The sequence below is a fragment of the Apostichopus japonicus genome, chromosome 8, assembly GCF_037975245.1.
Source record: "Apostichopus japonicus isolate 1M-3 chromosome 8, ASM3797524v1, whole genome shotgun sequence".
Classification (NCBI taxonomy): Eukaryota; Metazoa; Echinodermata; class Holothuroidea; order Aspidochirotida; family Stichopodidae; genus Apostichopus; species Apostichopus japonicus.
Genome location: NC_092568.1, coordinates 4,203,912 through 4,216,329, shown reverse-complemented (window position 1 = coordinate 4,216,329; position 12,418 = coordinate 4,203,912). Strand labels below are relative to the sequence as shown.

The 12,418-nt window shown below is 35.8% G+C and overlaps 1 protein-coding gene across 15 annotated transcripts in view; it reads right to left on the bottom strand.

Moving 5' to 3' along the window:
- The window catches only part of LOC139971570 (fibroblast growth factor receptor-like), a 189,551-nt gene that overhangs the window by 23,116 nt on the left and 154,017 nt on the right, over positions 1-12,418 (bottom strand). For 13 of the 15 annotated variants that reach the window (XM_071978161.1, XM_071978166.1, XM_071978162.1 and 10 more), the window contains 6 exons: positions 6,427-6,463; positions 5,374-5,489; positions 2,448-2,571; positions 1,923-2,003; positions 1,233-1,327; positions 201-263 (listed from right to left, as the gene is read on the bottom strand). In XM_071978161.1, coding sequence (XP_071834262.1) covers positions 201-263; positions 1,233-1,327; positions 1,923-2,003; positions 2,448-2,571; positions 5,374-5,489; positions 6,427-6,463 — 516 coding nt within the window. Of the gene's footprint in view, positions 1-200; positions 264-1,232; positions 1,328-1,922; positions 2,004-2,447; positions 2,572-5,373; positions 5,490-6,426; positions 6,464-7,210; positions 7,961-12,418 lie in introns of those variants that run through there. The other 2 variants (XM_071978172.1, XM_071978173.1) reach the window with 2 other exon arrangements.

Here is a 12,418-nt window from a genome sequence, read left to right as displayed (position 1 = left end):
CTTTATTGAACTAAAAAAAAAAAAAAAATTGGTTTTGAACAATTCAGGGGCATGCTCTGATTCATCTGATTCAGATGAATAATTAATCACTCGACCCCCCCCCCCCCCCCCCAACCTGACTGGATCCTGATATTCTGTCCAGTAAAGTCTAGTACTTTTCACCACTTCAGTAGAATGCTGAGTGTACAGGTTATACTCACTTGTAGGAACATCTCACACCATTCTATAGGCAAGTTATGTAAATCTTCTGACAATTTGTAACCCTAAAAGTGAAAGATAGGGTGAAAAAAGAAATTAATTGTCACCAAACACAAGAAATAATACAACATGCAAGATATAGCTTAGCAACGGCATGGATCCACTTGATGGAAGGAATTGGAGGGGAAGCAACATAATTCAGTGATTTAAAATGTATAAATTGGAAATTTATTTTAAATATCCCAGAGATGGCAACAGCAAAGAAGTTCAAGAAGGAGAAACAATAGATTCTCTAAATGGGGTTCAAAAAGGCAGATTGTGGTTTCAATATTAGTCAGGAAAAAACGAGCATCTAAGTTTACCCCCGATAAAACACTTTATTTGCTTTCAAAAATGAACTCCCCTCCTCCCTCCCACCCCTAACAGATGCACATAGCAGGGCTGGTATAGCCTGGAAGCTCTGTACTTCCCCAATGGTTGAATAAATTGATAAATGGTTCAACAGAAAAACTAAGAGCCTTGTTCTCCCCATCCGGCCCAACACTTCCTCCTTCCCTTCTGTTTGTATTGCTGTATTTAAAGATCTGCTTTATTGGCTCCAATTATAGCACGCTATAGCTAAGAAAGTTTTTGTGATTATGTCATCGACTTGCCAAGGTCGTAAATCGACCTCAGGATTTACAATAGGCCTTCATAGCTTCTTAACACCATTAGGCTCTTTGTGTAAACACTATGTGGAAATATGTTCATGTCGACAGTGAAGTTAATCATATAGCGTTCAAAACAAAGAACCTAATACAAGAACAAATATGTGGTAGGCGTTGCAGAATAATTGGTAAAAAGAGGTCATTTTACGACCAAGCTGGCAGGTCGAGTAATACATAATCTCAAGACACTTTTCCACGATAGCGTGTTATAGTTGGGGTCCATACAGCAGACCTTTAAAGATATAACATTCTGTCAGCAGCATTTGACCTAGAAAAAAAAAGAACTCCTGCTGCTGCTTGCATGATAGAGTGGTTATATGCACTTACTGTGCTGGTGTATCTTGTTCCATCATTAATATGTGATGATGTATTATTCAAGCACACGACATCCACTGTAAAACCATCTATAAGGTTTTTGTAGACTGTAAAGATATCAGATATTGGATTATCCATTAGCACATAGGAAAATAAACAAAACTGTACTGTACATATATCAGGTAGGGATGAAAGGTATATTATATATTGTTATTATTATATACGTCATATATATATCATACAGTTAATTGAGAAATTGTAGCATAACGCTATGCTAGTACTGCACATCTTACAGTTCTTCTTCATCTATGAGGTTATCACACACAAACCTCATTGTTTTGCAGTGTACAAGCTTGGATAGGTATGAGCTAGTATTTTTTATACTGTTTGTCTACGAGGTTGTCAAACACAAACCTTATTGTTTTGTACTCTGACAGGTTGATAAGCATTGAGCAGTTGTAGCATCATACTATGCTACTGAACATGTTACAATTCTCCTTTATCTTTGAGTTTGTCAAACACAAACCTCATTACGTTGATCAAACATGGATACAGTAAATCTGTTGGATGTTACTTGTGCGTTACAACTAATCATGTTATGTGAGATACCTGAGTGTACCCAAACATGGATATATCCGTTAGGTATAATGTTACTAGCAAGTATAGCATGTGCGTTACAACTAATCATGTCATGTGAGATACCTGAGTGTACCCAAACATGGATATATCCGTTGGGTATAATGTTACTTGCTACGTTCTGTCGTAGATCATCTTCAACTATCTCTGAGGGTAAGAAAGAAAACCAAAGTTTAAACTTGAAAGAAAGAAAATAAATAAATAAATATGTGCATTACATAAAATATGTAAGACAATTATTGTGGGTATTGGTTACTGGAAGCAACTTGAGGGAGGGGGAATGGGCAGGGTGGTTGGGTGGACAAGGAAAGATGTATATTCATACTGGAAGAACATGGTCAGTCACTTGCTAAATGCTCCAAAAACTGAACAAGAATTTGTCAGCTGTTAAGAAATTCCGATTATTCAAATAAAAAAAATAAAAAAAATAGATCATTTAATTCCCAACTATAAAAGCAGTTCTACCATCACGATACAAATACACGGACGGTTAACCAATGGTACCATCAGGATAAAAATACACGGGACAGCTAACCAAAGTACCGCCCCATCCCGTCTCATAATATCTCTTCCATAGTCATATAGACTTACTGCAAAGCTCTGCTCCGTTTACCCTCCAAGCCAGTCCACATTCTTCAAAGCTCAGCACTGATAAATCTTGCAGTATTCTTCCATCAGACATATTTAAGATCTGGGAAATTTCTGACAGAAATATCTATTGCCCGAAAAAAAAAGAAGAGAAAAAGGGAAGAAGGGGGGGAAGACATTAAAACAAAATCATTCATAAGAACGAGCAAATATTCCATCATATTAGAGTATGGAGTAGGAGATTGAGTCATTAAAACATAAACTAATGATGAGTATACTCGTGCAGTGACGTGAGCGAAGCGACGCCACGGAATAATAGAATACTTGAAGGTGATATTGCTTGAAAGTAAATACACGAACGGCGAAACTGAACACAGAGCATTCATCAATGTATTCCCAGGGAGAGTTAAGCAAACACAGGAAGGGCTAATGATTTCCAAAAGATTCCAAAAGTCAGACAAATTAAATGAAATGCCATCAAAAGATCAGAAATGGTTTTGACACAGCGTTAATGCCCGCTATTGGGCACATGGGCGAAAAGGGGGATTTAATTAGTGTCATATGTAAACAGACTGGTTAATAAATAGTCTGCACTCAGTCATCATTAAATCAATTTTATTAGGGGGTAAATATGCAAATTTTACAAAGCATTTCGAAGGGAGACGGGAGGAACTTGCAACGGATTATCCTATTGACTCCCTTTCTTTTGGATTTACCCATAGGTACTTGTTACTTTAGCTTAAGTAACCCTCACTATACTACCTGGAAACAGCAGCATAATAAGAGCAGTTAATATTGTTCTATTTTCTAACATGTTTATTAACATGAAACTTGTTTTTAAAAGGTTTTTCTTAAAGCTGTCAAACATATATTTGATGAAAAAAATTAGAGGTATTTAAAGGTATGCTGTATTGGCCCCAAATATGCTAGATATTCAAATATGGTCACCTGTGGTCTAACATTCTTAATCTGTTTTATTACCACTTTGAAGGCAATTTTCCTTCAGGGGCACATTCAGCTATCTTGTATGTTCATATAGAATATTTCTGAGAACAATTTGGAAATACAGACCTCCACGAAAGTACTTTTTGAAAACTTCTAGAATTTATAGCGTGCTATAATTTGGAGCCTATACAGACTACCTTTAAGATGAAATTACTGAAAGTTTGCAAAAGTTAGGGCACCAGTGGAGAAGTTGTTGATTAGTGTTTCCATGAAACAGACTAAGGCTGGGATATCTCTTTTAATACACACACAAAGTACCAAGATCTCTGTCTTCCAATCCAAACAAATTATTAATAATCAATATTTGAATTTGCATTCACTTTTGGATGACTGGTTAGAAATTAGTAGAGCAGAAGATTCATGTTCACAATTAATGAAAAAAGTTCTCTTGCTCATTTCAAAAGTACAGTACAAATACTGGTTATTAATAGCTTCCTGGAAGCTCTTGCTCATTTAGGACATGGACATGCATAATGTGATGAGCTAAGATGCAATGAGAGGGGGAAGAGTGGGCATGGTGGGGGAAGGGCCAGGAGAGTGGGCCAGGAGATTGTCATCTGCTATCTATACCTCATATCATATAATCACAATTAATGTTAATTTACAGTTATTTACTGGCAATATGTATTACATCACATGATTTTCATGGCATAATTAGAGACTATTTGTTATACAGGGTCAGTTATATCTAGTTATAGAATGTTAAAAATCCCTAAATTAGGTAATTAAGGATGAACGTTATGACTTTAAGCTTTTGTTTTTAGTCATCCCTTGTATAACTACTACTCCAATGAGTAAAATGACTTTGATGTGCAGCCTCCCCAATCAGGGCTCTTATTAAAGACTGAGAGGTGAAAGGCAAATTTCTGAAGGTCAAGTTCGAAATTCGCTTGGGTTTACATTGAAATGGCAGAGCACCACAGCAAATTTTTTGTCTTTCAAAAGAAAGGCCAAGGGCAATTTTCTAAAAGTTTGAAAAAAATCCAAGGCAATCTTCTTCCAAAGTGAGAGAAAATATGTACAGAACTGACAGAAATTAGGAACGATGAATATGTTTTCGTGTTGTTAAGCCCCAGGACTAGATCTTCACCTTCCCTGCCGGCTACAAACAAAGCTGTTTCCGATGAAAATATCGCTATAGTTTGGGATCTTTTAGACTTTCAAGTTGGATAATAATGATCGAAATAATCACACTGGCACCTACGACGATGACTGTGATTGAAGGGGAAGGGCCCTTGTTGCCATGGGTTATGACGGCTTAAGTTGAAAGGACAGAACGACAAGCGATAGGAACAACGACGGCATTCTGCCATCGTTGTCCTTGGTAACGACATGAATTCACTCGCTCGGGCTCATTCGAGTCTGGAAATCTGATTGGAGTATAATGACTTGTCTTAACTCTACAAAGAGGTGAGATGATTGGTTACAGATCTCTGATGATATAATATTAGTAAAAAATGAAGTTTTTGAGTTATATAATGCAGACTTTAAGACACGTTTAATCAACTTATGACCAATGTACCTTAAATAGGTGAAGAGATGTTGCAAGCAAATTGACTGAAAAGTTTTGTCATTAAGACTTTATAGATTATTCATTGATCACATGTGACTGGTAAATTAGAAAATTTCTCGTTCAATACTTTTAAGATCTGTCTAATTAGCTTCATGTTAAAATGGAACCTTACTGAGGTAAGGTTGGTGAACTGCAATGTTATAATATTTTGTCTTCCTCCTAATTTTACCCAAATCAACAAAAATTGCTGATATAATAACTCAATCTTCTTTTAAAATTGGTGATATCACTTTTCATGAAAAGTCTACTTTCATCAATTCATTTATATTTATTTTAAATGTAAATTTATTAGCCGTCCTTCAATTTATTTTCCACAGCCTCATTCACTGATTAGTTGTAGAATAAACCTACCATATTTGGATATGACCCATCAAACTGATAAAATGTAACTGATGTGGTGTTACTGGGCCACCAAATGCTCAGGTTTGTACCCTCACTCACAGACAGTTCAAAATGGATATCTGGAACTAAGATAAAAAATGGAAAAAAATAAGACAATTAATAGAAGAAGCCATGGCATGTTAATTATCATTTAATACTGGACATTCAAAGACATTGTAACAAAACGATTAACTTTACAAGATAATATTTGTAATGTTCGTACTAAGAGAAAAACTTGTGCACACAAATGTCTGTTGACATTAATAAAGTCTAGATGCAACTCAGCTTAACAGCTGAGCAGTCAACATTTACAAAGAAACTGTGGTCATCTATTTCCTATTGCTTCAGGGTAGACTGAGAGATTACTTCATCATCTGCACCCTTTACTCTGTTTGCTTAAAAATATTCAAACTGAAAATGATATGTTCCTCTCTGATGACCCCGTTTGGTAACTCCATATTCAAAAGCTGTCCTTACATAGAGAGTAAAGGAGAATGAATCATATATCTTTCATTCATGAATATAAACTACTGTAACTACATTGTTCAATTTATTGACCAATTGAAGTTAAAGTTGAAAGTTTACAGTCTTGTTTGAATTAGCCAAGGCCCCTCACATGACTGTACAACTTAACTCCTAGTCATTGGTAACTTGTCACAGCCTCACACAAGTGTGCAGAATTCAAACTATCCCTCCTGGGGCACTACAGTGCACCACATCTGTGTGTCCCCTGGTGGGACTTATCACAGGGTGCTGTCAGCAGCCACAAACCGGGGCAGGCAACTCTGCTTACAAGTTACCTCACAAGTCCCCATTTATACACCTGGGTGAAGAGAGGCAATAACGTGCCTTACCCCAGGACACAATGTAATGATCTGGTCAGGCTTCAAACCTACAAACCTTAGATTCGAAAGTCCATCACTGGTTTAAGCACTTGACCACAATCCTCTCATGCTTTAAGTAATTCTCATCTACTATTAAATGCAACAATTTGCTCTCTGCTCCTACATCTCATATAATTACCTCCTTCACAGGATTCACTTGGACAGCCAATGGTGCTCTGTAAAACAAAAGGAAAAGAGATGGAGGTATAAAATAATTAAAGACTATAACAAAGAACCGGTTTTGAGTAATACTAAATCACATACTTCTGACTAAGTCTTTATTTTTTTCCTTCATACGTTATATCTTCTGTTTATTATTTCATTCTTTTAACTTTCCTCTCCTTTAAGTGCATGACTATAACAAGACCGATGAGCTCCTCTCGAGATAATTCCTCTGCTGTCACATTGTGTTTGTTTATAGTTAAATATTAATCCATTGGCTTCAGAAACAATGGTTGTTATACAATCTATGAAATTTGACATGTGACTTGGGCAAATGATGAGGAGGTAAGGTCCCTCAGCCTCCAACATCAGTTAAACAAAAGAATCAGAATATACTCCTCTGGGTCCTGGATGCCCTTCCATAAAGACTCATGTCCTTACCTATATTAATTAGGAATTAGATTTTTCGAATCTAGCCCTGATCCCACCCCCACCCTACCCCACCCCTTCTACCTACAGGTACATCACTCGTCTTTAACTTCTCTGAATTCGATTCTTGCAGAATGTGATGGAACTGATCCAAGTACAATGAATAATACCAATGAGAAAACAACAACAAAAAAAACAAGAAAAAAGCTCTTTAATGACAAAGCTTCTAATGAAACTATTTGAGAGTTCTTGTCTCTCATAAGCTGAATCAGTAATAAGAATAAGAAATATGATAGAAATATGAAATATGGGTCATCAGTATAGTTTTTTACTTATAATCCATCAACCTCTTTGATTTGGCTAGCTGTCTCAAGATTGCACTCTCCACAGCTGTGCTAAGGAATTTAACACAGTCAACTTTTCTGACATTCCTGAAAAACGTGAAAGGAAAACATAAATATCATAACTCCACATTCAAGAAATGACTGTTTTTTCTTGAAGAAGTTTTAGCAGCAAAAGTTTAAGAAAATCAGATAGATTATAGGAACAATCGGTACTAGCTCACAGCTGTATTTATAAACTCAGCATTTTGACACATTTGTGCCGTAATTCCCAGCTATACTCTAAGAGTGTACATTCTACTGTGTTTCATGCATATTCATCAGTTATAAATTAACTGGAACAGAATTGAGACATTGTCTCTGACACTTTTACACCGACATTGACAAAATTATGACCACTAGCAGAAATGATTAGTATCTACAATATTGCATTCTACCATGTCCTTATCGATGTGATTCAAAAATAATAATTTTGGCTAAATAATAAAGGAAAGAAACCTCAAGAGAAGTTTTGCTTACATAAACAATAAAACCCTTGGTGATACTTTCATACATTAATATTGAAAAGATCTGCATGATGACCTTTGGAAACTGTTTGCATAACAACAAATTTTGGGCATATTTTGTAACAAATAATGGTGATAAATATCACATGAATCCTCCACTGATCAACAGAGAGACAGACAGACTGATCGACAGACAGACAGACATTTGCTTGTTTGCATTTATTGTTCAGTTAAACCAACCTTCTTCATATGTCACACCAGGTGGTTTTAGTTTAAATCTTTTTCGGTTTTTTTTTGTTGGTTATAACATATTGAAGGAATGATCTTTTCTAGTCATGGACATATAATGTACTGATTCAGCATGCAGATAATGTCATCATCATATTTTTCTCATTATCATAGTTACGATTAATTCAATGTCATCATCATTCTTGGACAGAAACAACAACCATGCCAGTCATGTTCCCCATGATGGCCATCATGCCCTAAAAGTCCCCAGATTGTGGATGGTAGAGAGCCCACCTTGACCCACTTCAACTGTTTCCCACTGCAAAGATTTGAGTACTAGTTTCTATCTTTACTTGCATTTAACCACAATTGTCTTGGAAGCTGGTTGTAAGAACTTGTGGGGTCCTAGAAAATCGTTCAAATGTTGCATTTAAAAATGTAATAGACTATTTTATCTATGGTCATCCAAAATTGAAATGGTATTTCTTTGTCAGGAGATGTGTTATACATAAACAGGCAAAAACATTTACCATGTGCAACCTATGTTTTCTGTTTTTCAAACAGAATAAAAATTCACAGTATCAAATAACTATATCATTTTTTTTTCATTTTAAGTTCTGACAATTAAATTTGCAGGATAAACATTTGACAAACAATATTGATCAACTTGGGAATTAATTCAAATGCACAGAGGATTTAATTCTTAGTGTCTTACAAACTATTATCTGATAAATTAAGTTTGTCAGTGATCGTAAGTTAGTCCAAGAAGTAGGTTTATATATTCAGCCACTAACAAATCTTCCACATCACGCCATACTTGTAGACGTTTTGTCGAATAGAAACTGGCATGAAAACAGTTTTAATGATAAATTGTACTATAAAATGTAGTCAAAGCCCTCTTCTCCAAACTAAAGTTGCTCAAAGTGAAGAGGGCACCCCCTTAGACCATTCCCCAGGACAGACATCAGCCCCCTCTCCACGATTGACAGATTTTTTTTTTAATTCAAACAGATCAAAATATCTATGAGCTGCTGATCAGTGTTGCCCGGAAGATGGAGGGGAAAAAAATATTAGAAGGGAGTCTTAGGTAAAATTAACTTCCTTGGGAAACAAAATTTGTCAAGAAATTAGTGACAAAACCCAACATGTTACTTTGACAAACAAGACTTTGTGACATTTATTTCACTGGGATATCAATCTTATCCAGTTGCTTTGCAAGTACAGGAAATATATCAAGTGCCCGGGGTCCATCTGGTCAACAAACTAAATTACTGCCACCGGAAATAAACTGGATTAATTTAGGGATAAAATTGGAGCAAAAGCACCTTTGTTATTGATATCCACTAGATTTATCTAGCTGCCCTGTTTAGTTTCTCAAAAAACAAGACAATTAAATTCTAATTTACCAGCAGTAGTGTAGTTAAAAAAAGAACGGTTTTATCTGTGATATCCCTGTGTGTGCATTAATGAGATGTTGAACTGTAAATATATTGATTCAACAACTTGCTTGAAATTTTAATTCTGCCAGGTTTACAACTTGTGATATTTCTCAGCTAGCATCGATAGTTAGGTATTTCTTTGTTGTCATATAACAGTTTTTCTTTGGAGTAGGATGGAGGTGGGTTAGATGCATGGGGTAAGGTGGGGGAAGGTGGGAGAAGGTGGGGGAGAAGGTGTAACATCAAAAGTTACAATAACTTCAGTTGTAGAGTGTATATTCTAACAAAGACATTGACCACCAAGATTTGATCACCAACTGTTTTAACCTCTGAGTGAGGTAGAGTACAAAATGGTCTAATAAGAAAAGAAGATATGAAGTCCAGTAAAGCTTAATTACTTTCACCATCGACTATTAGATTTGACCTCAAATGACCTTTGACCTCCACAAAAAGGAATAGGCTTCTTGTAATCCATAAGGTGCATTTCATGTACCAAATATGATGTCCACCCACAATACAGTTTTGAGTTATCTCGTTCACAAGTGAAGGCATCACACATATATGCAAGCTTGCCCTACCCATCACAAAGATTCCTTTTGCCTTTGGCAAGATATGAAAAAGTAGTAAAATATATGGGAACATATTGTATGATATTTTGGTAATTTTATGATACCAAGTTTAATAAAAATTATGTAAGATTTTGCTGGATTCACGAGAAAGGACACAACATGTGGGCAATTCCGTCAGTCTGTTGCAGTCTGATGAGACAGAAATCTTCAAATTAAAATATCAAAGTTCCACAAATCATTCATATCTATGAGATGTGACAGAACTTATACACTTTCATACAGAAGTTTTGTACAGTCTTTTACTTACAATCAAAACTCACAATTTTCATCGCTAATTGTTACCATTCCGCCCCCCCCCCCCCCTCAAAAAAAGAAATGAAAAATGAAGGTTAAGTCTGGCAGAGCAAAAATAGCAAAGAAAAAAGGAAGAAGAAGAAAAAGTAGAGGGAAAAAAAGAGAGGCAAATTATGTCAAATTCCTACAATAATACTGATAAGAACCAGTAGCATTCTCTCTATGTATAACTGGTGCAGTTATCTTCGACTCTCTGAAACTTTACAAAGTCTGAATGAGCAAATAAACGTTGGTTTTAATACGAAAGACCTAAAATTCAATCGAAGGAATCTGGAGCATGATTTGGAAAGGCTTTATTGAGGTGGAGGTGTTTGCTTTCACACTCCTGATTGTCAGTTCTCCTAAACAGAACGCTAGAAGCTTTTAAAAGTGAAATTTTGCGCAATGAATCAACATTCTCCGTCCAGAGTAAATACACATCTAGATCAGATGTGATGAATGCCAGGCAGGCCGGCATAATGTAACAATGGTCCTAAGGTATCTGGATGGGAGAGTCGGGAACTTGTGGAGACAAAGCTGAAATATTTCTCAAAATTGTTGCTATGCAACTATTTCAAGTATATTTAAAGTAAACTATGTGATTGCCAGTAGCCATGGCTACGAAATAGGCTGCAGTGTTGATATTAAGACTGAAGGATTATGGCCAAGTCTCTCATACCATGGATTTGGTATGTATTATTTTCTTACTTTTTGTCCTCTTGCAACACCCCCCACCCCATCCCACCCCCTCCATTCTGAAAGCCCCCCCCAAAAAAAAATCACATTTTGCAACATCGAATTTAAAAAACCTAGAACATGTTTTATTTATCACACATTTTGACTATATTTATTACCAACATCAATTCTTTAAATGCCAGTCTGATGGCAGTGTATATAAACTGAATAAATGAAAGAAATTTGGTTTGGATTCACATATTGCAAATTTTGTGCAACTTAAACAGCTCCTTGCTTGATAATTTAAAAATTAAATATGGTAATGACCTTTATGTGCTGTTGCATGCCAATGGGAATTTTTGGATTTGCATATTTGGGGGAATACCTCTACAAAAAAAGGTTGGACTTTTGTTTTTTAAGCAAAGGCCAGAAATAAGGGATATTCTGTTGCATCATAAGAAGTGAAAAGCCAATCCTACTTGGTTAATTTTGTCACAAATGTTTTCTAAAAGTTTTCAACTGTGATATATAATATAAATCATTGATACCCTCCAAATAGAAAGTAGGGTTATCATGGCAGCTTCATGCAGTTTGTAAGTTTGAATGTTATCCATTTTTACAATCTTTGTAAACTGCTCTACAATTGTCCCAATTTATCATTGTCTCTTCATTTGACAAGTTGCAAAATGCTACATATATAACTTAAGGCAACAACGATTGTCAGTTATAATCATCAATGCCTATAAGCTTAGGCCTCCATCCTCTTGGCGTTGCAAGACCCAGTATGTTGGATTGCTTAGTAGGCTGTATATCAGCTAGGAATTGCACCCTCATAGGCTGTGATAAAAGGCCCAATCTTAAATCATAATGGATTGCCTATGGTATGTAATGATATAATAATTTAGCTAGTTCCTAGTAGGCTATATATCAACTGGGGGTTGCACCCTAATAGGCTCTGATAAAAGATCCAGTATTTAATCATAATGGATTGCTTAGTTGGCTATATATCAGCTAGGACTTGCACTATAGGAGGCCCAGTCTTAAATGTTTAACTGATTGCCTATACTATGTAATAAAATTAGTAGGCTTCATATCAACTTGAGCTTGCACCCCATAGACTCTGATAAAATTTCCAGTATTTGGTCATAATGGATTGCTCTATGTAGTATAATTAGTGTAAGGTTATACATCAGCTAGGGCTTGAACCCTCTTGGCTCTGATAAAGACCCATTATTTAATCATAATGGATTGCTTAGAAGGCTATATATCAACTAGGGCTTGCACCCCATATGCTCTGATAAAATTTCCAGTATTTGGTCATAATGGATTGCTCTATGAAGTATATTTAGTCGAAGGTTATATATCAGCTATAGGGATTGAGCCCTTTTTGGCTCTGATAAAGGCTAATGGTATTTGTATTTGATCATAATTGATTTTTACATATCAGAT